Source organism: Pollicipes pollicipes, unplaced genomic scaffold (assembly GCF_011947565.3).
Source record: "Pollicipes pollicipes isolate AB1234 unplaced genomic scaffold, Ppol_2.1 Scaffold_3087;HRSCAF=3621_pilon_pilon_pilon, whole genome shotgun sequence".
Taxonomy (NCBI): Eukaryota; Metazoa; Arthropoda; class Thecostraca; order Pollicipedomorpha; family Pollicipedidae; genus Pollicipes; species Pollicipes pollicipes.
This window is the reverse complement of record NW_023596225.1, coordinates 13635292-13662791: the sequence shown is the minus strand read 5'-3', so window position 1 is coordinate 13662791 and position 27500 is coordinate 13635292. Positions and strand designations below refer to the sequence as shown.

General features: G+C 55.4%; 1 protein-coding gene across 1 annotated transcript in view; it reads left to right on the top strand.

Moving 5' to 3' along the window:
- The window catches only part of Lar (tyrosine-protein phosphatase Lar), a gene marked incomplete in the record, with an annotated part of 167496 nt that overhangs the window by 54856 nt on the left and 85140 nt on the right, over positions 1 to 27500 (top strand). Inside the window, 2 exon segments of the mRNA XM_037238801.1 lie at positions 16979 to 17017; positions 17664 to 17942. Of these exon segments, the coding sequence (XP_037094696.1) occupies positions 16979 to 17017; positions 17664 to 17942 (318 nt within the window).

The window sequence follows — 27500 nt, the reverse complement described above, 5'->3', positions numbered from 1 at the left end:
CACGGCCTCCGCGACCAGGTGTTGCCGCGACCTCCGGATGCGGTCCGGCCCGGCCCGGCTTTCCCCATCACAGGGCTGGACAGTGCAGGTCTGGGGGGCCAGCGGCCAGCCACAGACATGCGAATGGGTTGCCTCGGTTCACTGCCAACTACATACTCGCTATTTGACAAAGTATTCAAACCTGATTTAAGTGCCTGGCCGCGGCTTAAATCCTGGGATGGTCGCTGAGCCCGTGCCGAAATCATTTCATAAAGACATTGGAGACATTGGAAACTTGAATAAAGTTGGCGTCCGGTTTCATTTTCCGGCCACGGGACGCTGCCCAAAGATAAGTGTGGATGGCATTAAATTTCCGCCCACGTTTTTACAAAAGCCAATTCATCCTGTTTTTGTAGCTGGTGTGGCAGCAGGCTACAGTACGGATACAGTTTTGAAATCGCCAAATCCACGCCAGATCGGGCTGACAGAAAGCAGGCTTCGCAACCAACCAGCAACGGAAATCCTGGAGCCATTATATCAGTGGAGATAAGAACAGTGTGTTTGTTAGTGGCCCATGCAGTTCCTTCATTACGGTCAGATATAGCACGTGAGAAAGCACCAACCCATTTCACGTGACCCTTCTTCCAGACGCTGCTTATTGTGCTGATACGTTCACAGCTAGACGAGCGCGAGTATTTACAAATATAACTTGTGGTCCATCATCATCTGAAATTAGTGGTAAAGAGCATACCGAAGAAACGGCAAGTAAGCTTCCTTGGCCCTCTTGACCAAAAAGACAATGCTTGTTAGTTATGATTTAATATCGTCTTTCCTCACAGCACAGCTACAGTTCCATCCTGTGCAATCAGACAATCCATTCCCATTCCATTTCCGCAACACTGGAAAAGCATCCCGATTTCGTGTACTGGGGGGGGGGGGGGATAACGCTTCAATACAACACCGCCGTCTCAATTATTCACACTTAAATCAAACTTCGCTGATACAAGAACCAGCCCAATGTGTTCCGAGCACAATCAGGTGCATTCACGAACCAGCGCGACGGTGGCATTGCGGAACAGAAAACATCTGGCCCTGGCCCTAGCCTGGGTCCGGGCTCGGGCTCGGGCTCGGGCTCGGGCTCGGGCTCGGGCTCGGGCTCGGGCTCGGGCTCGGGCTCGGACTCGGGCTCGGACTCGGGCTCGGACTCGGACTCGGACTCGGACTCGGACTCGGACTCGGACTCGGACTCGGACTCGGACTCGGACTCTGGTTCGGGCTCGGACTTGGGCTCGGAGTTGGACAGTGACAACACCCTGCCGCGGAGGCCGTGACAACACCCTGCCGCGGAGGTCATGACAACACCCTGCCGCGGAGGTCATGACAACACCCTGCCGCGGAGGCCGTGACAACACCCAGCCGCGGAGGTCATGACAACACCCTGCCGCGGAGGCCGTGACAACACCCTGCCGCGGAGGTCATGACAACACCCTGCCCCGGAGGTCGTGACAACACCCTGCCCCGGAGGTCATGACAACACCCTGCCCCGGAGGTCGTGACAACACCCTGCCGCGGAGGCCGTGACAACACCCAGCCGCGGAGGTCATGACAACACCCTGCCCCGGAGGTCGTGACAACACCCTGCCGCGGAGGTCATGACAACACCCTGCCCCGGAGGTCGTGACAACACCCTGCCGCGGAGGTCATGACAACACCCTGCCGCGGAGGTCGTGACAACACCCGACCCCGGAGGTCGTGACAACACCCAGCCGCGGAGGTCGTGACAACACCCGACCCCGGAGGTCGTGACAACACCCGACCCCGGAGGTCGTGACAACACCCTGCCGCAGAGGTCGTGACAACACCCGACCCCGGAGGTCATGACAACACCCTGCCGCGGAGGCCGTGACAACACCCAGCCGCGGAGGTCACGACAACACCCTGCCGCGGAGGCCGTGACAACACCCTGCCGCGGAGGTCACGACAACACCCTGCCGCGGAGGTCACGACAACACCCTGCCGCGGAGGTCACGACAACACCCTGCCGCGGAGGCCGTGACAACACCCTGCCGCGGAGGTCACGACAACACCCTGCCGCGGAGGTCACGACAACACCCTGCCGCGGAGGTCATGACAACACCCTGCCCCGGAGGTCGTGACAACACCCGACCCCGGAGGTCGTGACGACGCTCGACCCCGGAGGTCGTGACAACACCCTGCCGCGGAGGTCATGACAACACCCTGCCGCGGAGGTCGTGACAACACCCAGCCGCGGAGGTCATGACAACACCCAGCCGCGGAGGTCATGACAACACCCAGCCGCGGAGGTCATGACAACACCCAGCCGCGGAGGTCATGACAACACCCAGCCGCGGAGGTCATGACAACACCCAGCCGCGGAGGTCATGACAACACCCAGCCGCGGAGGTCATGACAACACCCTGCCGCGGAGGCCGTGACAACACCCGGCCACGGGGCCGTGACCGGCACGTCAACTCACTATGTCCGTTCGGCTCAGATGGGAGGATTCGGAGGAATCCGCGCCGTATTAAGTGGCATCACTCGGGAGTGCAGTTTTGCTCTGCTGGATGGGTGCAGCGGTCATAAACGGGTCGGGCGGCGTCGGCGGCCCGGCCGCAGCGCCGCGCCTGGCGCCTCCAGTGGTGCCGCCACAATTCCGCCAGCAAAGCCCGGGCCATTATTTTACCAAATTCGCCGCTCGCCAGAAATTGCAAGGTGAATTACTAAAGTGCGCCGTTATCATGAATACCAAAGTGAACTGGGCGATGTTCAGTTTATGGCTTCCGTCCAACCCGTGGGACGAATGTATATTACCTATATGACCTAGGAATTGGTCTCGGTTTCTAGTCCCCCAAGCGCGTTTTCGATGGTTCATTAGTGCCTCCAAATACCGATGATTTCACCATATCTGTAACGTCCACAATTTGTTCATAATTCACCCACTCTTCTGTGTCTTTATTCTGCTCGTAGGTAGAGTTCTACAAGGGCGTGGTTTGATTAGGTATTAGTGTTCTGCTAGTGCAACCGATCTTACACGTGCCGGCGGCGTGGATGGCGGTTTGCGTTTTCTCTGGAGGGGTTGGGGGGCCGGCGAACTTATGAACCTTGTTCACCCTGTTTTCGAGATACATTCCCCATGGATTTTGTCTACTTTACTCTGCGTTCATGATTCGGACATAAAATTAGAAAGAAAGCTTTAGCCCAGGGGTTTTCGATACCATGAATGCAAAATTCCGACGCTGTTCTGGTTAAACGGCATTGAAGCGCTTAACAGTGAGTATATTGCCGGTACTCAATATTGAGAGCTGCGCTCATCCTCAAGAGCTCATCTATCGAAGATGAGCGCGGGACAGCAGATTGCGTTGCGTTTTAGCAATGTTTCTTCATAGATGTCTCATAGCCTCCGAAAATTTCGGATGAAGACTGCATCCTGTTCGGCTTTAAAGACGGGATCATTTGTTGAAGGAGAACCAGCCACTATGTCGACACAGCACCTGTCTGCAGGAAGGCAGCGATTTTAAGGGGCTGTTGGGCTTGTCCCGGAGGTACCAGCCACTGAGGCTAAAGCAGATACTGCATTGAATGACATGGTGGCAATGGTCCAGCTCTGTCTGAAGTTGATGGCCTCATTCTGCTTAAAATCGAACAATGCCGACAGGAGGTCCCGCAACTTGATTGAAGGAGGCATGGTGTCATGCCACCCACCCCCTTGTCATGCCACTCATGGACCACCCCGTTGGGCCACACTAAAGCCCCATCTCGAAACCACATAGTGTTTTTTCCAAAACGCAAAACGCACCACAAGGGGTCCCAAACCCTTTTTTTGGAGTCATCAGTTCCCAGGAGCGCCACTTTATGTATGCCTTGTCCGTTTGACACGATGCGGGGTCGGCCCATTCGGGAAAGGAGCACTAAAATCATTGTTTCCGACACCATAGCCTTTATTTTCAAGAGGCGCTCAATTCCAGAAAGCACCGCGAAGACGGACCTCTCATCGAAGAGGTACCCGATACCAGCATTCCGAGTATCATGACCTGCATTGTGAACAGGCATCCATTTCTAGGGAAGTACCACGAATGCCTCTAAATCCTCTAATTTCAAGTGGCGTCAAGCTCCAGAGGGCACAAAAACCGCCCCATTTTTTACCTTCATAAGGGAGCGAGAACGCCGCTTTCGGTGGGACGGACATTTGACCTTCCTTAGGACTTAAGGTTCCGAGGTCCCGTGGAGCCCTCTTGGCCTCGAGGAAACGACGATCAAGGGTCTGATCAAAGGGTCCGAAGGGCAGAATGGGGGGGGGGGGGGGGGGAATGTAGGGACCTCAGCCAGAAGGCAATGCCAAACACTCCGCCCCGCGCCCGTCTTGGCCCTGTGGCCTCCTTCCCAAGTCGGGGCGGGGCCAGGCCCGTTAATGGTAATCCGAAAGATTGTGCATTGGTCTGGCCTCTGTGCTGATCAGGGGCTCACAGTGCCCAACAAGGGGCCTCGTGTCAGCAATAGGGCTAAAGTCGGGCATGGTCACTTTTACTGAACATGGACAGAAGTGGGGCCTCAAATGTCAAAAGGCGTCTTGCGTTCGTCAGGACGCTCTTGACATTGGCAGGGGGCATGACACATGATGGCACAATGGTTTGCACCCACAGTAAGACAGTGACCTGTGCTAGTCTGAGTTGGCGAGGCCGAACAAGGGGCCCTCCGCACCGTTTCAACCAGGAGGCAGGGGTCGATAAGCCGAATGGGTGTCTCGTCGCCAATGAGGCATTGTACTCCCTGTGCCGGTGAGGGATCCCTCTGCATCAGTGACGTGTCCCCACGCCGATCATGTGTCAGATACTCAGGTCAGAGGCCCTGCCGCATCAGGGATGGAACCGGTACATGATGTATCCACCTGAGGGTTTCCGGATCGACCAGGGCAACTCCGTCCCCGTGTCGCTAGAATAGCAGTTACGGGTTAACCCAGGCTGGGGAGAAGGAGCCTTCAGCTCGTAACCGGAAAAAGTCATCCGTGCGATTTCGTGATAGGTTTCAGAACGGAATTAGCGGTTACAGCTCCACGAGCAATTGAGGTTCTGCGATGCTATACTACGACTATCTTTTGATTCTGGCACAAAACGATTTTACGTGCCGGGGGCGCAGTATACCTTTTTTGCTCCTAATGTCTAGGACTCATGGTTTATTTATGGCTCGTGTCACATTCCTCAATCAGAATGTGATAAATTTTCGTACTCCTTAAATACACCCAAAACATGCAGCACAAGGTTTGAATAGTTCCCTGTTAACAACACCAAACATGATACTTATATTCAAATGGACTGGCCGCATGTGATACTTAAAGAAAGGATATCGCATCAAAAGTATACAAATTTTAATAGTTTCGTTCCTTTTTGCTACCACCATCAACATTTTGGAATTTGCGTCGACATGTCACTTGAGTGACATTACGAGTTGGACAGTGTATATAAGTTACTGTTTTTACGTTGAACCATTAGCTGTAGGGTTTGATTCGCCGCGGTGCCCGCCCTTTCTGCCAGGATGAGAGGCAGGCGTCGCCATATGGTTTCAGAAGCGTCGTAAAGCCCCATTGACACACGACTTTTGACTGGGGGCAGCGGGCGCCGGGGTCCGGGCGGCCGGCAGGCGGTCGCCGCCTCCCCGCCGGTGCGCTGTGTCCCTGTGTTTGTTGTCGGAGCGCAGGTTATGGCGCCGGTCGATCGGTCGGCTTCGAACGCCGGTCACGACCCGCACTCCCTCGGGCCGACGTCGGCTCGTAATATCACTCGGCCGGCGCTGAATTATGCTTGTTTGCACCGGCTGAAGAGTGCAGGCGGCTGCCGTCGCAGCCGGCGCCGGACCCCGTCTTGGTCTCGGTGTCGGTGTCGGCGTCGGCGCCGGACTCCGTCTTGGTCTCGGTCTCGGTGTCGGTGTCGGTGTCGGTGTCGGTGTCGGTGTCGGTGTCGGTGTCGGTGTCGGTGTCGGCGTCGGTGTCGGCGCCGGACCCCGTCTTGGTCTCGGTGTCGGTACCGGTGTCTGTGTCGGCGCCGGACACCGTCTTGGTCTCGGTCTCGGTGTCGGTGTCGGTGTCGGCGCCGGCAGAGCGCCTTCGGGCGAGGATATCCGTCATCGGCCGTCCACGGCGTCCACGGCGTCCACGGCGTCCAAGGCGTCGCGCCCGGAAGAAGGCGCCGCCGGCTGTAAGCCTTTGTGCCGGTGCACCGCTCGGCGGCCGTGTGACAATGGGCGGCGGTGCGACTCCTCGACGGGCGTCGGCGTCGGCGGCCCTTCTGTGAAGTGTCACCAGCAGCGACCCAGACAATGCCGCACCCGCACGAACGGGATCACTCGGCTGTTGGCCCCCGGCTGGGTGTGGTCAGGGGACGCCTGGTGGCTGGGTGTAGCCGGGGCAGGCTCCTGCTCACCAGGCATAACCCCGGAGCAGCTCTTGCTGGAGAGTTGTTTTTGAGAGCCCTTTTGAGGTGAGGAAGGTGGAAGATGTGTAAGGCGTCCTCGAGCAACCGCCCCAACTGCATCGGAGATTGGTGCGTATGTGGTGGACTTGTGCTCGTGGGCTGGCGGCCGCTCTTGACGAGCTGTCCGACGGTGCGACTGCCCGCGCCTGGTGCTCGGAAACACGACTGGGCTCCTCTGACTGGCCCCGGCGCTCGGAGACACGGGCTGGGCTCCTCCGACTGGCCCCGGCGCTCGGAGACACGGGCTGGGCTCCTCCGACTGGCCCCGGCGCTCGGAGACACGGGCTGGGCTCCTCCGACTGGCCCCGGCGCTCGGGGACACGGGCTGGGCTCCTCTGACTGGCTTGCAAATGCACACCCTGATTGAATTGTGTTTCGCAGACCCTGCAAGCTTTGTTGTTTTAGCCTTCTTTGTTCTTGTTATTCCGCCCGTCTGTTTTGTTTGCACTTATCGTGTCAGGCCTAAGCATACAGCTTTCCTGCACCGTGGTTTGTGGATTGATGCCACAGTTATCTTGTCTGAGTAGGGCGACAGTCACGTGGGCGGTACTGGACTGGGCTAGCCCCACTCTGGAGGAGCGCTTGCACATTCTTTGAATTGTCGGCGGTGCAGGTTAATCCATTCTCCAAACTAAAAGGCGAAAGCTTCCATGAATAGTTTAGTTTACTTAGTACTTGGTTAAGCTTTGGACTTTGTGATTTTCTGGAAATCGCTTACATTAGCAAACGATTGCTCCCTCAGGCGTCATTTCCCCACGTTCGTCTTCGTCTGTGACTGGACGTCCTGACTCTGTCCTGTGACTGGACGTCCTGACTCTGTCCTGTGACTGGACGTCCTGACTCTGTCCTGTGCACCGCCTGCCCGTTGTCCAATGTCTGGTGCACCGCCTGGCTGTGACCTGCGTCCTGTGTGCGGTGGCCCGCCCTCGTCCAACGTCTGGTGCGCCGCCTGGCTGTGACCTGCGTCCTGTGTGCGGTGGCCCGCCCTCGTCCAACGTCTGGTGCGCCGCCTGGCTGTGACCTGCGTCCTGTGTGCGGTGGCCCGCCCTCGTCCAACGTCTGGTGCGCCGCCTGGCTGTGACCTGCGTCCTGTGTGCGGTGGCCCGCCCTCGTCCAACGTCTGGTGCGCCGCCTGGCTGCGACCTGCGTCCTGTGTGCGGTGGCCCGCCCCGGGGGACAGCTCAGCTGGTAATGCCGCGCGCCGATGGCGCCATCGATTGTTTCATTTGCGCCGTGTTTGCCGTGGCGCGCTGGCCGGCCCCTGTCAACAGTCGAATGCGGCACCAGATGAGCTGTCGCTGCCGCGGCCGCCGCCGAAGCCTTTGTGTCGGGTGCGGCTGAGGCACCGGCCGCCGCCAGATACCAAATGGGCCGTAACAAACGCAGCGGTGCCCTCCGATTTGCATCAAAATGCTTGCTGGCTTGTCTAATTGAGCCGGTCGCAGTGAGCCACAATGGGACATTTAGCCGGGGCGCGCTGCCCACTAATGCGGCGGCGGCGACGGCGGCGGCGCACCTGCGTCGATGTCGGCTCTCCGGCCCGGCCCGGCCCGACCCGGCGACGCCTCACGGCAGAGTCTCGTCATGGCGGTCCGACACGCGACCGACGCGTCAGCCGCCTATGTCACGACCGAATCGCGTCCCCGAGTCGTGTCCACACGCCGTGTTTGCTGACGTCTTGCTGACGGATTACGTGTGGGGCACGGGCGCCGGTGTGTTTCTGCGGCTGGGGATACCCGGCTGGCAGGCCGGTGTGTTTCTGCGGCTGGGGATACCTGGCTGGCAGGAAAGCTGACCAGCGCGGCAGCGCCGACGCGGGGGCTGAGAGCCAGTTGGGCCTCTCCCGATGTATCGGCTGACGCGGTGAGGCTTGCTGAACATGATCGGATCATCTGATTGGTACGTGGACCAAGTCGTAACCTAACACGCCATTGAGGCAATCGTTCTTTGGGAACGGTGGGGGAGCGATGGCAAATGTGAACCCAGGCAGTCTCGCTAGCATGACGATGTTGTCGAGTCTGCTGGCCCAACATGCGATTTTCCAGCAAACGGCTATTGCAGGCCAGGATGGACAACGCATGTACAGTTTTATATGATTTGTGTCAGTGTTGGAAATGCCAAAACTGTCCTGGTAGCTGAGTCCAAATTTTCTATAGTAGAGTATGAAATTATTGTATATATATATATATATATATATATATATAAGATAAATTATTGTATAAATATAAGTGCTGCGGTTCATTACAGTTTTATTTAGGTTATCTTTGAGAGATAACAGTACAGTGGGTGGTACCCAACAAAAGCGCTACTTTTCATATGCAGCAATTCATGTAAAAACACTGTAAATAAAAGGAAGCATCAGTATTAAACATGGCACACTGAAACAACGCAGTCTCATACTCTGTGCTATGAAACACATGTACATATACATGGGTTTGCAATTTATGAAAGGCTCTGTGTATACGCCCTCCAAAATTGAGGGTAATTACGCATCGGGCTTATGTACTCCAAAATGGCGGGTGGCTACACACCGGGCTTATACACCCTCCAACATGGAGGATGGGTAGGATACGCACAGCCAGAGCAAAATGTTACACACAAAATGCAAATAAACATGCCGCAGACGGCCACCTACTCGTGCTCCACCACGATCATGCTACTCACGCTTCACCACGGTCACGCTACTCACGCTCCACCAGCTAACTGGTATTAAAACAGCGTAACATCCTTGCCCTCCACCTTCCAACTCCAACAAGTTCAACACACGAGGCTTTGCACGTCCCACCCGAACAACAGAGACAGGCAGCATTCTTAACCGATTTACCGAGCCAGCGCAAGTACAATGCCTGACAGACCCGTGCAGGCCGGCCAAAAGGGATCGTAGTCAGTCACTCTGCTGACTCCGGCGGATAATGCAGTGTATTAATGGGTTTTTATACGTTTTAACCGATATTATCGCGAAATATGATAATTTATGTTGCAAGTAATTGATGTTGTTGTCCTAACAAACCCTTCTTAATTTGCCGGGCCAAAGTTATGGGTTCATGTTACTCTGGTGTCCCGGTGTTTTTGCCGGAGTGAGGTGGCTGTCTGTTTTTTGGCTGTTTATATATATATATATATATATATATATATATATATATATGTATGTATGTATATATATTCATGGCTGTTTTTTGGCTGTTTTCGACCTAAAGGAGTATTTTTGTAAAGCCTGAATTACCAGCTTTAAGTTAACACCCTTAAGTGACAAATTTAACTTGGTTTAAATCCACATCTGCCGTGACATTTTGTACTCCGGATACCAGGAAATGGCCAAATATCCAACCACATGGCGGTTCTGGATGATTAAAAATAAGTCCTTAATAATCGTAATGCCAATCTCCATATAGCTTCCCTCCAGATGTGTACAAATCTGTCCAAGGCATGAGCGCAAGGAGAATATTTATGCTCTTGACAAATCAGTCACGAGGAGGCGAATCATGAAAACCAATTGGAGAGTTTTGCTATGTTCAACATCCAGCCTGAGCTGGGAGGCAGGTGCAAGCCGCTGGATAGTTGAGACGTTACAGACGCTGAATTGCGAGTGATTCTCTTATTTGCATTACCATGGCACAGTGGTGGCGCGTGAGTAGGCGGCCGTCTGTGGCACATGATTGGGCTTGTGGTTGTCTATGACTGTTCGTTGCATCCTTGACAATTAATGCGGTTCGTCGTCAATGGTAGGTTAAGTCCTAACAAACCATATACCAAGATGGCAACACAGGCTGCTTGCTATTGGGCGTCTTAGTCTGGTGGGTGCAATATTTGTGCTCTTGCAGATATCAATACATGGCTCCTGATGGAAGCAGCAATTCTCAAGCTATCGCACCTTCTGCTTTTATTTTGTCCGCGCGCAAAGAGGTAAACTGAAATTTTTCAAAAGCTGTTTTTGTTGCATCATGATGGAGTACAAGATATTTCATTTTACCTAGTCACAATTCTGGAGTACAAAATTTCCTGGTATAGATCATTCTAGGAAACGTCAAGTTTTCCAACACCGCTTTGTGTTGTCATACCCCATGTTGCAGGGTGCCGACCAACCTGCAGCACCGCCTGGTATCCACCGAGGATACACGAAGATACACCGTGTATCCACCGGAGATACGCCTGATATGTACCACATGTTTTCCAAAACGCAGCCCGCTTGGTAGCATGATGCCACCAAAACGCCTGAATTTGGTTCGTATGCTATCAGTTCCACAGAAGACCGGTCCATGACATGCCAATGTGTAAATGCTCGGCTCGCGTGATAACCGTTGCTGGTGATGCACCACCGTCGTGTCCGCTTCAGACCGTGCTCGCCGCTGATGCGGCCCGGTCCCAGTGGCATCCGAGCGTGTTTCGCCGGCCGACGGCCGCGTCGGCGGCTGCCTTGTCATCGCCTACGGAGACGGTGCCGTCGGGCGGAAGCGGGCGGCACCTGGCGGCGGTGCGCCTGCTCCGAGCGCCGTGCGGCCAATCCGGCGCCGCCGCCGGCCCTTCTCTGCCGCCGCCAGATGAACACGTCGGCCGGCTGATTCATGGCGGCCGGTGGACGCAACGGCGGGCGTCGCCTGTCGCCCGACTCCGCCCCACACGAGCGGACGGACGGGAGGCGCGGCAGCCGAGTCATTGGGCCGGGACCGGCGCCGGCGGCTGGGCTCTTCCGATCTCCGAGGGGCCTGGTGCTCGGTGGGTCGTCTCGTGATGTGACTTTATCCATCTGACTCCGAGCGTTGGCGAGGCGGAGCTGAAAGACCGGCGGCGTGTCTGTGCCTGGTCCGGCCCGGAGTGGCACCGCTGCTGGTGATGTCGCCTGCCGGCGGGCGCAGTCGAGCCGCGCCGCCAAACACGCGGCCAAAAAGTCACCCAGGTGTCCGGGTGGGAAATGTATGCCAATGTCCCGGAGACCATTCAACCATCCAGCGCCATTAGCAATTCATATTTGCTCCTAATCGGGGTCATTGTAGGATTAATGGCGGCCAATCGGACCCGCCGCGCCGTCGGCCGGCTGAAACGTCGTCGTGTCCGAGCACTGTCCGCTCCATTGTCGCCGGCAGCCGTCAAGCGCCGCTTTGTGTGACCAGTGCCGTGTGCGGTGCGCGCGGCGCCGGCGGCTGGCCAGCTCGTCACCTGGATGCCATTAGGGCCCAGCGAGCAGGGACGGTCTTCAGTAGGTACACCGGGGACGGCCGTCACTGAACATGGCGGGGACGGTCTTCAGTAGGTACACCGGGGGCGGCCGTCACTGAACATGGCGGGGACGGTCTTCAGTAGGTACACCGGGGACGGCCGTCACTGAACATGGCGGGGACGGTCTTCAGTAGGTACACCGGGGACGGCCGTCACTGAACATGGCGGGGACGGTCTTCGGTAGGTACACCGGGGGCGGCCGTCACTGAACATGGCGGGACAGTCTTCAGTAGGTACACCGGGGACGGCCGTCACTGAACATGGCGGGGACGGTCTTCAGTAGGTACACCGGGGGCGGCCGTCACTGAACATGGCGGGACGGTCTTCGGTAGGTACACCGGGGACGGCCGTCACTGAACATGGCGGGACGGTCTTCAGTAGGTACACCGGGGACGGCCGTCACTGGAGATGGCGGGGACGCGCGTTGCTGAACACACTGGGAATGGTCGTCACCGGAGGCAATCGGGAACGGGGTGTTAATGGATGCTCTGGACACGGGCGTCACCGGAGACACCGGAGGCGGGCAACACCGGACGCACGAGAGGGTGAGCGTCATTGTAAAAAACAGGACGCACACTGAGGGAGCCAGCTGGGATATGGGGTATGTCCAGCTGCTCCGGTCACATTTGTATGCAGTCTCTGATCCGCTGGATGAAGACGCACGCTTGCAAAACGCTTGATGCCGTGCCTGTCACTGGTACTAGGCAAGACGGTCCTGTCCCAGGAGTCCATCAGTGCTGGCCGTACTGTTGATGCCGTGCCCTGTCACTGGTACTGGGCGAAGACGGTCCTGTCCCAGGAGTCCAGCAGTGCTGGCCGTACTGTTGATGCCGTGCCTGTCACTGGTACTGGCGAAGACGGTCCTGGTCCAGGAGTCCATCAGTGCTGGCCGTACTGTTGATGCCGTGCCCTGTCACTGGTACTAGGCGAAGACGGTCCTGTCCCAGAGTCCCTGGCCGTACTGCCACGAGATACTCGCCTCAGCGGCCACTTTGGCCGAGTCTGTGACGTCAGGTACGGCGGTCGTGACGCGCGTGGCCTCTATGATAACGCTGCCGACCCGGGCGACATCCGGCACGCACCGCTCGGCGACACCTGGCCCACCCGTCGTCCGGGTTGGCCGATTATCAACGCCCACGCCTGTAAGCGTCTTTTTGGTGAGCCGGCGGATTTCCCCCGTGTGTTATTAGTTGTGTCGCTCCCGACGCTGCATTAACGTGGCTTTGTGACCATCATCTGAAACAGACGGCCGCCGCTCTGTTGATTGGATGTGAGAAATGGGGACTGGCCGTTCGCCGAACATGTCCGCCCTACGCCGGGGGGGAGGGGGGTTGGCGGACTGTGGGCCGCGTCGGTACGCTTGCAAATTGCGCTCCAGTTGTACGAAACGTCGTAACGTGTCCTTTTGTTGAAACAGACGACCCGCAGTGCGGAAATGCATTAGCACCGACCGTGCTGACGTGCACCTGTGAAAGCGTCAACGACGTTGAAAACAGATGATATCGCCTCGTCCCTGTGCGCGTTGAAGTGTTCTCCTTGCAGGGATCCTCAGATGTCGTCTTTCCGGGTTTTCCTCAGCCTGGTTCCGATTGGGTTAGACATTGGTTTATTTTGGGTTTTCATGGAATTTCGTTGAGCATTGTTGAGCTTTCGTAGCTACCCACTGACTGCGTGACATGGCCTCTTAATGTTTATATTTCCACTCCTAGATGGCACGCGTGATGCGAGTCTGCCGTGGTATGCTAACCCGCAATGCGCGCCTTTGGTTTGTCGCCAGCGGGCACATGCACCGTACGCTGCCTTGAGTGGCAGGCTAACCCGCATTGCTGGCGGTTGGTCGCCGATAGATCTGCTGCCACGCGCTGCCCCGCGTGGCACGCTGTGCTGCCATGTCTGCGCCGCTGGCCGGATGCCTCCGCGCGACGCGTCTTCGGCCGCGCTTGCTTTTAGAGGCATCCGACACTTCTTTTGCCACAATATGGAGGGCAGGTACACATTAGTTGGGACGGGGGTCGGTATGGGCTCGAGAGAGGGCTCGAGAGAGAGAGAGAGAGAGGAGAGGCTCGAGAGAAAGAGAGGAGAGAAGGGCTCGAGAGAGAGAAGAGAGAGAAGGGACGAGAGAGGAGAGAGAGAGAGAGAGGAGGGCTCGAGAGAGCGAGAGAGAGAGGGCTCTAGAGAGAGAGAGAGAGAGGGCTCGAGAGAGAGAGAGAGAGGGGCTCGAGAGAGAGAAGACAGAGAGAGGGGCCAGTAGACGAGAAGAGAGAAGGAGGGCTCGAGAGAGAGAGAGAGAGAGAGAGACAGAAGAAGACAGAGAGAAGAGAGAGAGATAGATAGAGAGAGAGAGAGAGAGAGAGAGAGAGAGAGAGAGAGAGAGAGCAGAGAGAGAGAGAGAGAGAGAGAGAGAGAGAGAGAGAGAGAGAGAGAGAGATAGAGAGGAAATAGAGAGAGAGAGATAGAGAGAGAGAGAGAGAGAGAGAGAGAGAGAGAGAGGAGAGAGAGAGAGAGAGAGAGAGAGAGAGAGAAGACGAGAGAGAGAGAAGAGAGAGAGAGAGAAGAGAGGAGAGAGAGAGAAGGAGAGAGAGAGAGAGATAGAAGAGAGAGAGAGAGAGAGAGAGAGAGAGAGAGAGAGAGAGAAGAGAAGAGAGAGAGAAGAGAGAGAGAGAGAGAGAGATAGAGGGAGAGAGAGAGAGAGAGCGCTTTTGCGGTCCCGGACATCATCGTTGTGCTAGAGCTGCGAAACCTTAACGAAATCTTGTGATAAGGATAATGAATGAACCAATGCCAGTGCAAATAAACGCGTGCCCTGAGTCCGAATCGGCATGGGCGTGTCGTGCTGGGACGCGGTGCTCCTTCCACCCAGCGGGCGAAGCGCGAGCCGCTGTGGACTGTGAACTATACATTCAGAGGCGCGCCATGAGTCTCCGTTACCGTCCGCAGAGACGTGTTTCCCGGTGCTGACAAGGTTAGAAACACAGCATCGTCCACCGGACACTGGCGCCACGTTCGTGGTCGCTGTCAGAACTCGTTCGCGCGACGAATGGCCCAGTTAAGTCGACTTAATCGCCGTCTGGGCCGAAAAGCCCGGCCCGTCTGGATGTCGGGGTGACCGCGCGTGCGCGGCCGGCGCCGGCTGTCACCACACAAGCGTCACGTCATAGGACGTCAGAGCGGACGGGTGTCGTGGCGCCGCGAATTCCCAGGACGGTATAGCTGCTGAGGTGGTGTGCGAGTTCGTCGCGGGCTGGCCGGCTGTAATAAGAATAGTGTTTTCCATGCCCTTTGGACCTGTTTGTTCTGTGTTGTAAACCGCCATTATGGTGCCAACGGCGCATCCTCTCTTTTGCGTCACAAGTTTCTTACTCTACTTTTACATGAAGCAAATGCAGTCATGTTTTACATGAAGGAAGTCATCATATTTTACGTGAAGCAAAAGTCGTCATATTTTAAGCATACTGTTTCGACGCCTGTCTCATTTTTCTTTGCCAAAGTCATTAAACACACTGGGTTTGTGACATGCTTCAGTGAGGCACGCGGGGCCATGCACACGATACATGGATATAGTGTACCCTCGGCGGTACTAGTCTGTAACGTGGTCAAATCCAGCTTTGTTGTGTATTCATGCAGCACACAGCACATACGGGGACAGATGGCCGCACACCCAGGGGACGTGGCTGGAGGCTCACTGCCGTCTGCAGAGTACATGCAGAATGGGTTTGGGAGGCTGGAATCTTGATGGCACAAGACATTTGTATGCCCTGGTCAGTTATTGCTAAATGGCAGTATTTATCTATATGTTGTATGGAATTGCCAAGCCCAAGTAAGCCATGGCAAGTCAAGATTGTTTGATTAAGACGGACTAGTTGACGTGATCTATGCTGCTATCGAAGAGATCCATTTGCGGAAGACCATGGGCGAATACGATGCCGTCTATGCATATGGTAACGTCAAAGCCCAAAACAGCTGCGCAGTGGCCACCGTGCTTCAGACGCGTGACTGGCATCTCTGCTTGCCATGAGGGTGAGCAGCGCGACATCTGCGTGGAAGTCAGCCGAGCGCTGACAGCTGGTGCGCTAGTGACCTCTGATGTAGAGGCGAATGTCAGCAGCACCTCTAGCTGTGAGGCAGGGTGGCAATGACACTGGAATGAGCGTCGTGTCGTGTCTACTCGAATGTCGGTGACTGATCCCTTGCGGAACGCCTGTGCATGCCACCGACCGGCTCTGTACTTTGTTGTCGAGTGGAGCCAGGCGAGCTGTGCGTGTCTGGTTTGGGTGTGTGCTGAGCGCGGATACAGTCGGTTCGTGGCGGCGTCTCAATTTATCATCCCCTCCGAGCCGCTCTGGCCGCGATGTTGTCAACAATGCCCTGATGGAGCCGCCTCTTTGGCGGAGCTCTCGCGCCGTGTGGTCTTATTACTTGCGCCATCACCTTCGCCCATTAGTTAGCGGCGTGATTTATGGCGTGTTTGTTGGACGGCGGGCGGCAAAAACACGCGGAGAATGGTGTGATTCGACGCCAGATCTGGTAATGCTCTCTCGGCGCCTCGTCAGTTCGAAGCTGTTCAGGCGATGAATGTCCTGCCACTCGTGAAAGGCGCTGTGCCCCGGTAGTGTACGGAGAGTGGATTCCGCGCCGCGCCGCTGTGACCAGAGCAGTTGTTGTTGAACGCCTCCACTTAGCCGGGCTGTTCCCGCTCGTCGGGTAATAGTCCGCGACGGTGGTGTGACGTGTACACTTCCCGGTGGTGTGACGTGTATACTTCCCGGTGGTGTGACATATATACTTCGATTAGTTGTTTGAATGGTGAACGCAGATTGTAGCAGTTAAGCTATTCGCGAATGTAAAACTAGAATGTGGCGGGGTAACGTGTGAACGTGTCGACGAAAGTGTAGCATTGGAATGTGCATGGCATACTGGGGGTTCTGAGGATATGGGGTTGGGTAAGCATATCTTGTTAGGCTTTATAATCATGGCTCTTTTGCGTCGAACAATGATGATGCTGCGCAAATATTCGTGCATTTTTTGCAACGAACTCTTCCTTCGGCTTCCAACTAAGTGAAAATATTTATGTAACAACTTTGGCTGTTGGCACCTAGAATGAAACATACCGGGCCAATGCCCATGATCAGCTCCACTAGCGACCAGGTTCGGAGCTCGCTGAGGCAGTTGCTGTCCCTGCCCCCCCCCCCCCCCCGCCCCACCCCGTCAAAGCACAGCACAGGTGACGAGTAAAGCCGGCACGCATGCCGTCGCGCCCGCTAAACGCAGCCGCTTCATTTGGCGATGCTGTCCGGTTGCAGGTTCAAACATTACTGGACTTCACATCCGGTATTTGACACGTGAGTAGTGGTGGTGTGGGCGCCGCGGCGGTGGCGGCTGTCACGGCGTCGCCGACCACTGTTGTCCATGTCAGGTGGGCGATCGCCCGACCTGAGGGTCGCCACCGCCGCGACGCCGCGTCGTTTTCACCTGTACGGGCTGACCTCCGCGCTCTGGCCGTTACGGGGGGCTCTGTTTGTACACACGGCTGCGCCAGACGGGCCAACGGAGTCACCAGCCTCCGTCGGTGTCGAGCCGTCGCATCAGCCCGTCACCCGGGGCCGTTTTGTGGCGGTGTTCCTTACAGCGTCGCAATATGTGGACGAATGCACGCCGAACGGTTCTTGTTGAACAGAGGCAGTGGCGAACGGCGGCGCGGGTGTCACGAGTCATTCACGACTTTCTTGGTCGGCTGGGAATGGGGCCGCTTCATCCTTTCAAGGTGCATCGTTTGGGGATGCTGCCATGCCTCGGACGGTTCCTTGCCTTTGCGGAAAGGACGACTCGGCTGCTCGGGATATACAGCCTCGCCCCAATCGGCCGCCGAGTGAGGCCGCCCGCTCGTCTTCGTTGAGCGTGCCGGTCTCAGCGGCCCGGACGCGCCGCCGGCCGTATAAGGGCCGTGCCCGAGCCACGCCGTATAGTGACCGCCCGTCCTCTCGGCAGATCCGCCCGAGTTCATCGAGCGTCCGCGCGACCAGAAGGTGCCGTACAGCGAGGCGGCGGCCTTCTTCTGCCGGGCACGCGGCGATCCGCCGCCGCTCATCAAGTGGTGGCGCAACGGCGAGCCGCTGCTGCCCAACTTGCTGGTGGAGTTTCCACAGGGCAAGGGCTTCTGGGTGGAGCCTGTGCGCACCATTACCGACGAGGGCGACTACGAGTGCGTGGCCGAGAACGGCGTTGGCGATCCGGTGCGCGCCAAGGCCACGCTGACCGTGATTGGAGGTGAGTGTGCCGGCTGATCGGCCGTGATTGGAGGCGAGTGTGCCGGCTGACCGGCCGTGATTGGAGATGAGTGTGCCGGCTGACCGGCCGTGATTAGAAGTGAGTGTGCCGGCTGACCGGCCGTGATTGGAGGTGAGTGCGCCGGCTGACCACCTGTGATTGGAGGCGAGTGTGCCGGCTGACCGCCCGTGATTGGAGATGAGTGTGCCGGCTGACCGGCCGGGGCTGGGCTGAATGAATCGTGGATACTTGTGGTGGGTATGACGGCTGCTTGTCCGCGGCTGGGCGGTGGTGTGACCGTCGTCGCTCACAGGAGGACGTCGTTTGCGTGCAAGCGTCGTGTTCCACGAGGGGAGCAAAGAGAAACTTGGACGGGAAAAGGGAAAGTAACTTAGCGTGGAAGCATGGGAGGGCGAGGAGATAGAGTGGCTTGGATCAACAATCGGAAGTGTGGGATTGGGCCGGAGACGACTGTGCCAGGTTAACCGAATGGTGAAAGAGATCCATCCTTGAAGTTTGTGATGAATTGAGTTTAACAGAGACGCCCCAGTTCAGACACGGTGGCACGTTAATGTCGTGCTGATGAGCTCCATGGCGAATCGCCCGGGTGGGGAGTGGCCTCCACTAATGTGAACTGGTGAGGCAGTGCGGCACTGAACGAGGCTGCAGGGCTCAAGCCTACTTGCAGGCGTTGTTTCGCGATGCTGATTGGTGTCTGCCGGTGCGCCGGCTGTCAGCCGTACACGGCGCCGTTTGGTGCTCTTCCCTGCCGGGGGAGGGGGCTGAGAGGGCAGACAGCAGGCAGATCGTGGCGGCCGGGCCTCACGTGCCGCCCGCGTGCAACTCTGATATTTGACTATGAACCGGCGGCTGCTGCCTCCCGGGTCGAGTAAGCCTCCGTGACGTGTTTGGATGGACGGCCGCAGTGGGAGCGGCCTGATGGCCGGTAAGTCACGGAATCGAAATCAGAATGCGCTGAATTCCGGGTGCATCTCGTGAACGCGAAATCTAAAATCAGGCTCTGGGGTCAGGTTTGAAATATATCGCACCCGGCGTGTCCGGGAACAGAAGGTATCTGCTGGCGGGTCACTGACTCCTGGCAGCTGAATGCTGTGATATCGGAGGTTAATGCTGTGAACTTGGGCGCGACGGGCAGGTCATTTTAGGGCTATGTGGAGGTGGGGAGCTTAACGGTAGAGTGCCGCCTTTTAGTTATTGAGTGCTGTTTACTCGCGCACGTAGACGAAACACATCCGATTTATGCTGCAAATCTAGGTTTTGCACGTTATCGTCATGCGCTCGGGGTTTCAAGTGAATTGTTCCAATCCTTGTTTAGCTCGCACTGAACAGTGTTTGTTCGTCGAGGTTTTACCAGCATGCGGATAAACATTTGTGGCCTTTCGATCGCGTTGTTCTTTTAGCAAATCTTATGCGATCATGTCGGAGCTTATTTGGATTTCTTAAAATGCATTATTTTGATCATCACAGTGCAACAGATCTCCGGTAGATCCGGGCCTGTACAGATGCCATAGATTACAATGACGTCATCGACGCACGAGCGCAGCCGCAACATGTTGCGTTGGACTGGATGGGTCTTCCAAACATCTGCTGGTTGATTGGCTACCGGTTATCGCACTGATGTCGACGTCGGTGCTTGAGGTGGGGTAGTGCTGGTTGCCAATGCGGCCGGCGTTTTAGACCTGGAAGGCTACCAAAATATTTCGGTGTTTTATTTGTTAGCAAGCTTCATGTGCGCACAAGTGTCATGCGCAGTGACTGTCATTCCGACGCGGTGAAGTCAGGTGGTTTTGTTAACCTCCCAGCTCGACACCGTCCACGTGGTAAGCGTCGTTCTGGTGAACGTTGGCCACATAGGATCGGGTGCCAACACTTCATAAGCTTTTCTAAGAAAGCGATGCTTGCAGGACCTTGTCATCATCGCGGCAATAACTCTCGCTTCTTGTTCGGATGGTTTTTGCAGTTTGTTTTGCAGTTAGGTCAACAACACAATGCAAGTTACGCGTGGCAATTTATTTTCTGCAGCCTCCTGTGTGTGGCAGAAGGTGAGTAATCAAACTGTTGGCAGGGCGGTCCGCCTTAGACGTCTTTCGGCAAGGGTTAATACATTTTATAGGGAGTTCAAGGAAAAAATCCTGGGTGACTGTGAACGAGACAGTTTTCCATGAATGCCACCTTAGGAAACCATCACGAAAGCCGTCTGCAACCATTGCGCGAGACTATTTGCCACTGTTATTCCACCAAATCGTGCGTTTGTGGCGTACACAACAGTGATTGAATGTGGTTTATAAAATACCAACCGTATGAAAGCCCATCACAACTGCAAACACAGCTATTCTAGTTTAAGTATAGCCTCCAGCATAACTGGGCTGGCTTGTGGGTAATCGCTGAATAGGTTTTTCAAAGGCCTTAACAAATCTAATGCAATGTCTTAAGGTCATGCTGTGGCGTCGCCGACGAGGCTCGAGTTTACAGCATGCGCGACATGAAGCCTTAGATCTGGCTGGATAATTATGACATGAAAAACGCACTGTTCTGCAAATGAAGTGCTAAGGGTTGTCATAGCTTTTCTACCTATTACGCAATCTCATGCCTGTTTGGTCGCGATTTGCCGAAATAAATATTGCGCTCGGAAGTGGAGACAACTGATGAAAATTATGTCACACATATGTCCGTATACCGATAAGCAAGAGACACGAGGAAAGGATGACTTGAAAGTCTATTGAAAATGGAAAAATGTGGGCGGTTTGTGACACATTAGAATAACTGGCTTCACAATTTGAATGGGACATTCCTTGTCCATTGATGCACGTGCAGGTACTTAATTCCGACCTTAAAGGCGACACGTCGTCATTGAATAGAGCATCCCACCTTTTTTGTACATTTCACTTCTTGCTACATGAGACACGTGCGATTTGATCAGTTATACCAGTTTTCTCGAAAGCTTCCCGATTAGTTTAGAATTTTCACTCGAAAGTACCCGACCCTGCGGTAAAAATCTCATTTGATTCCCTGCTCACCAGGATGAAAGTAATACATGTAATTAACATTGTTTTTCCAATGTGTGTGTTCTTTAATGTTTGCAGCACACTTATATGTCAAACTGTTTGTAAAATATATGCTATGAAAGCTTGAAACACTCGATTCAGACAAGACGATATGCGATATAAGGTAATTATCTCGCGAATTCAACGAAACGTTATACTATGGTTTTGGTATCTCCCGCATGGCGTTCACCTCGGTGGCTCTTTTCGAGGCGCACTTTGGCTTTTGGAGTGGGAGTATCACATGATGCATGTGAACTGGTTCAAATTTCATCCAATGTGCTTCTCGGTAAGAGACCCTTGCCCGCTGGGCCAATCGTGAACGTTCTTTTATTCCCGCAAGTAGAGGTGCGTACGGTGGTTGTAATGCCGTGGGTGGTCGCGACAGCGTGATAGAAGTGAAGCGCTGTTACAAAGCGTTGACAGCGTAATTTGGACTCGAAGGTGATTAAAATGGATGTTCTTCATATGCCTTGATGGTCAACTCGCAGGCATTGCATAATTTGTAAAGGTAGTGACTTGAAGTTTTGCTATTTACCTGGTTCATCGTACATGTATGTTTCGGTCCTGTTTGAAGTGAGAACCCCTCCATTGCATTGCTCGTTGGAATGCTCACCGTGTGAATTTTGGAAGATGCAAACGCTGTTGGATATTTGACGCTCTGGATCCTTTTGTCGCTCTAGGGAAAAACCCACAGCATAATTATTTATGTAAGACAGACTCGGAGCGTGTCTGTTTTTAGTGATGCGTGGTTCGTTACCAATCAGCTTGTTATGCTGGTCCATTCTGTGGCGTTCTCATATAAGCCTGGCTGTTAATTTTTTGTTCCAGGCCTCGTGCTTATACATCTATTAAGCCGGATGAGCAAGCGAAAAATGGACGCGGTACATATTTTTTGAAGGGGTTTTAGCGACAAGTTTATGTTTTTACTGGTACTAGGATCATCTAACTAGGCCCACTTTGGGTCGAGTTTGCTGCTCGGAAAACCAGCTTTACGTGTGCGCGGTGTCTAAGCTGATTCTGTGGGTCGTCCACGAGTGTGTCGCCCAGGTGCTTCGCCTGCCGGAGAGGCGTCGTAAAATCGGTGGCGCTGTTTGCCAGCGGCCAATTTCCGGCGTGGTGGCTCCCTGTTTTTGTGCTGGTGTCGTGCATCGTCTGGCGGCGACCTGTTGTCCGAACGACCGGCTGCATAAATGGAACCGGAGATTTATTTGGGCCCGGACCGCCGTGTAAATCTCGGGAGTCGTTACCGACCGACGTCGACTCACCGCCGCCGCTGCGTCCCACCGCCGCGTCCCGCCGCCCCGCCGCCCCACCGCGTCTCGCCGTGTCCCGCCGTCTACCGACGCTCGTCTTACGGTCCGTAAATGTCGCCGACATACCTGGCGGCCGCGCCGGGCGCAGGACGACGCCACTTTATGATGGTTTATAGCTGAATGATACTGGCGAGTGTAGCGACTTCATTTCGCGGCTCCGTGTGTAATGGCCGCCCCGGGAGCGGCGCCGGCCGCTGCCGCCGTGGCGCGCGGCGCGCTCACGACCCGAACAGCTACTTGCCGAAATTAAGTAGCGGAAAGTTGGGTCGACTGGTGCTGGTCGGCCGGCCGCCTGACCTGCCGCGTCACAATAGACGAGCAGCGGCTGGCCGGCCAGCTGGCGGGTAAAGGCCAGGGGATAGGTGAGTGAGCGTGGCACGGCGCCGCGGGTCTCGAAGTGGGGCCTCAGGATGGGGATTCCGTGGGAAGATGTCTTGTCCGTCTTTTCGTGTAGACTGCTTTTCTACGTCATCTAGACCGCCGTTTCGCCGGGTCACCACCAGGGTCATAACTCCGCGAAATGCGAGCCAGAAGCGGAGCCGCCGGACGCTGTTCCAGCGACTCTGTCCTTAGACTGCCGTCTTAGTGCGGCCGCACGCGACATCTCCGTCGGTCCAGACCGACGCGTGGCCGCGCTCGGCGCGCCGTGTCGGTGTCAGGCGGCCGCGGTGGTCGGCGCCGCCCGATCCGTCCGCTCGGCCTCTCGCGTGACGAAAGGTTCGCCATCCATCAACGGCGGCGATGGACGCAGGTGCGCCGCCGCCGCCACCGACACACCCCGTCCGCCGGCCCGCCGACCGGCCGCCTTTTTGCCGGCGCCCGCATTGATGGACGAGCGGTACGATCCGGTGGCCGCGGCAGCGCGCCGCTGACGCCCGTGACGCCGCCGATGCCGCCGATGGACGACGGTCCGGCCCCGCCGCCCCCGCCGTCTACCCCCTAATGGTACCATTTGTTAACGGTGCTCGCCCGCTCTAGGGATTGTGTGGCCACCAGCAGCACGCCTGTGCCGCTCTTTATATTCATTGGGTGGGGCCGGTGACTTGGAACTGTATCCGTGTGATGCTTTCGTACGTTCTCGCGGGCTTGGGGTGCATCCATTCAGATGACGTCACCAGGGATCATGTCTAGTCGGGATCAGTGTTCATGGTGTCGCGCGATGATTGTGATATGTGGCTGCTCTTGTCATCAGTCAACAAGAAGCCAACGCGAAACAGATGGGCGTGGTTTCCAGTTTTGGATCCTGGTTCCCACTGATTTTGACAAAACAAAACCCTGGTTCCTGGTTCCCACTGGCTTTTCAACAAAACAATCCCTAGATCCTGGTTCCTGCTGGTTCCCTCTAAAAGTCAAACCCCTGATCCTGGTTCCCCCTGGTTCTTAGCAGACCATCTGAATCCTGGTTCCTTGTTCTCATTGTTCTTTCGGAAGAACTGGGCGTTGAATGCTGGTTGTCTCTGATTTTACATAACCACAAGACCCTGACTCATGGCTCTCAGCCACAAAATCATGCAAACCACACGGGACAACCCACATATTTTCTTTTTCACATTTATGGGAAGCCGTGTTCCACACGCGTGTCAGACAATCGGCATGCCCTGATGCCACCAATGCAACTTAAATATTTTGTCTTTAAGTTGAAGAGGATTGCCAACATCCATGAAAGGGTACCTGACAGCTGAAACCCTGTTCTCATCATTGCAGAATAGTAGGGATAGTACACCTAATACACTTATAACTACGCAATAATACACTCATCAGCCAAACTAGGATCTTGTAATACCTCACTGGGTTTCAAAGCAATAGAAGCACTTCGAATTCCAGCTATCCAACCATTAGGGGCTCCCTGAAATGCCTTCAGAGTTGCGGCTGCCAGAGATTCCATAGTTGTATCTTGCTCTAACGGGGGACAAATGGAGGGGGGGGGGGGCAAAAAGGTCCTAGACCCATGACTTTTGAAAAAAGTCAGTATTGACCCTTTCAATATTGGGCCAATGTTGACTGCATTGGTTGTGACAAAACCATAAATAAAGATCCTGGAGCCCCAAACTGGGAGTACGTATATAATCCCCGCTGTCTGATGTCAGCAAAGAGTGAATAGTTCCGCATAATCTGTCCATTCTGTGTTAATTTCCTTCATGATTGTCAAAATTGCAAATTTCTATCAAGCGGCTCCTTGTTGATATCGAAACGAGGTGTGATCAGAACCCACGGCTGGTGTTACAGATGAAGTGGACGCGATGTAGGTCAGAATTCAGGTACTGGCACGACCAGTCATGTCGCTGGTTTTATCAGTCAGCTGAATCACTCCTCCACCCAGCGTCTGTGAACCAACACAACCTCTGAGCAGATGTAAGGCAATGGTTAGCTCATTTTCCTTGCTGGCCATCTTACCTGATTTTGTACAGATTATTTCTGATAATGAGGTTGTCATGAATGCCATTACATGTAGACTAGTCGTTTCCAGAACGTTAGAAAAACGCCAGTTGACCAAGGCCATCCATCGAAGTCTGTTTTTTTCTTTTGCTCCGGTCGGGTCTACCTATGTCTATTACTTTAGCCAAAACCGATTTAAACAAAACGAATGGCGGAATAGGTCTGCTCAGGTTGGGTCAGATACCGCCGTCATGTGATGCCATGTGTTATGGCACGCCGTCATGTGTTATGGCACGCCGTCACGTGCTCTGGCACGTGCTTTTTTGGTCTTGTTGCTGAGATGTCAACATGAGAGCTTACGGTCACCTGTGTTTGTGGCTGCTGAGGGCAGCTATATCTGCATCTATATCTTATATCATATCTGAGGGCAGGTATGGGGTTGGAAAAAAGATTCCATGACAGTGACCGATGGGAAAGAACTTGTTGGCAGGTACAATGCGAGGGAAAGAAATAACAATTTCAGCGAATCTTTGGTTATTGTGGCTAAGCATCAATGTTCCATGGGTACAGACATTTCATTAACCAGCCTGGTCCTTGCGGGGTGTTGAACAATCACTTCTGGAATCAGACCTTTCTGCTCGTAATAACCAAAATGAAATTTGTAGATATTTTTGTTAGGCCCAATCCCTAAATTGGTTTGGAATTGAGTCATACGTCTAACGTAACGCGTTGATGTACACAATGTTAATAGCTCTCATATGTGCTCTCATGTGGAACAGGGGGGAGGGGGAGGGATGACTTGCCCTGGATCACGCACTTTAAGCGACTTTAAACGTCAACTCTTTAATGATGCATAATACAAAATTTTCAAAAGCTGCGGCTTACGCGCTTTTTGGAATGTTCTCGCCCCGCCTTTTTTAAGCGTTCTCGCCCCGTCTTTTTTAGATGTTCTCGCCCCGCCTTTTTGGAATGTTCTGGCCCCGCCTTTTTGGAATGCTTTCGCCCCGCCTTTTTGGAGTGTTCTTGCCTGGCTTTTGGAATGTTCTCGCCCCGTCGTTTTGGAATGTTCTCGCCCCGCGCACAGCCTTTACAGCATTTTGTAGTTTCTTTGTGCCTAATGGCGTAGGTACGTTCAGTCCGAACTGGCTCGTTGGTCCGCTGATCTATGCTACTTGATTTATGCAGCGTTCCGGAAAAAAGCGCATTCGGGTTAGGGTGCCTTCTCCAGGGCAGTGGAAAGACCTGTCTGTCTTGACCCCCCCGCGTGTTCTGTCTTGAGTGACCGGCGGCCATGCGTTTGGACAGGCGGCCCGGTGTGTGACCTTTCTCAGGTGACCAGTGACCCGGCGTGTGATCTATCTCATGTGACCGGTGACCCGGCGTGCGACCTATTTCGGGTGATCGGTGACCCGACGTGTGACCGATGTCAGGTGACCGGTGACCCGGCGTGTGACCTATCTCAGGTGACCGGTGACCCGGCGTGTGACTTGTCTCGGGTGACCGGCAGTCCGGGGTATGACCTATCTCAGGTGACCGGTGACCCGGCGTGTGACTTGTCTCGGGTGACCGGCAGTCCGGGGTATGACCTATCTCAGGTGACTGGTGACCCGGCGTGTGACTTGTCTCGGGTGACCGGCAGTCCGGGGTATGACCTATCTCAGGTGACTGGCGACCCGGCGTGTGACTTGTCTCGGGTGACCGGCAGTCCGGGGTATGACCTATCTCAGGTGACTGGTGACTCGGCGTGTGACCTATCTCAGGTGACTGGTGACTCGGCGTGTGACCTGTCTCGGGTGACCGGCGGTCCGACGGCGGCCGTGCCGTCCATTGATCGCCGCCCGGCCGGCCCGGTCACACCCGACTCCCGACGGCCGTGTACCGAGCCGGCCAATCTAGCCGGCGCGCCGCCGCGCCGCCCTGCCAGCAGCCTATTTATTCGATTTGGGAGGCAATGAGTCAGGCCTGTCAGGCTCTAATTTAAACCTGGCCGGGGAAGCGCTCGTCGCCCTAAAGAAAAGCTGCTAAAGTGCATTCTGCAAGGAAGAGCGCTCCTGGAGGGTGGCGGGCGTGGACGGGGAGAGGTCGGCAAAACGTTGGGGAGGGAGGGGGGGGGGGGGGGGTAGCGGGATCGACGTGTGGTCGGTATAACGTGATGAGGGCACAGGCGCTGTTCGAGGAAATTGGTGGTGGTTATTACCAGCAGTGAAAGGGCGAGTGCCGGCGGCTGTTTGATATTTCGGCCGTGACAGCCGGCGGCGGCTCCCTCGCTAATGGTCGCTGAATGCACCTGCGGCCGAGTGTCTTCGATGGGAACCTCGAGAGCTATGAAACAATGGCTCTTTGTGCGCCGGCGGGCGGCACTTTGATTCCAGCGTCGGCATAGGATGGGAGACCGATCGACCCTGGCGGTATTGGACGCGGAGCAACAGAAGGTGTACTCGGCCGTCCCCTCGCGCGGTTATAGGACGCCCTATTTGCCGTGCGCGGCGCGACTTCCAAGGAGGGATCCGGTTGTCGAATGCAAATTGGTTTAATAAGCGGTGACGGCCGTGCTTTGAGGCGGAATGCCTGCGAAGTCATGCCGCCATGCTGAAGAACGTTGGCCGCCGCGGTGTGGTCGCTAGGCCGGGCACTGGTCTGGCGCGCGTTTCAGTGCGGCCTGTACAGCCGCGCTGGCGGGCCACACGCGCCGCCCATGCCGTTGTTGCCGTTGTTTTGTGCACCGTCGAAACATGTGCAGCGCCGGTGAGGGTCTGGTAAAGGGAGCGCGGGGGGAGCGGGGAGGGAGGGGAGAACACTCCGCC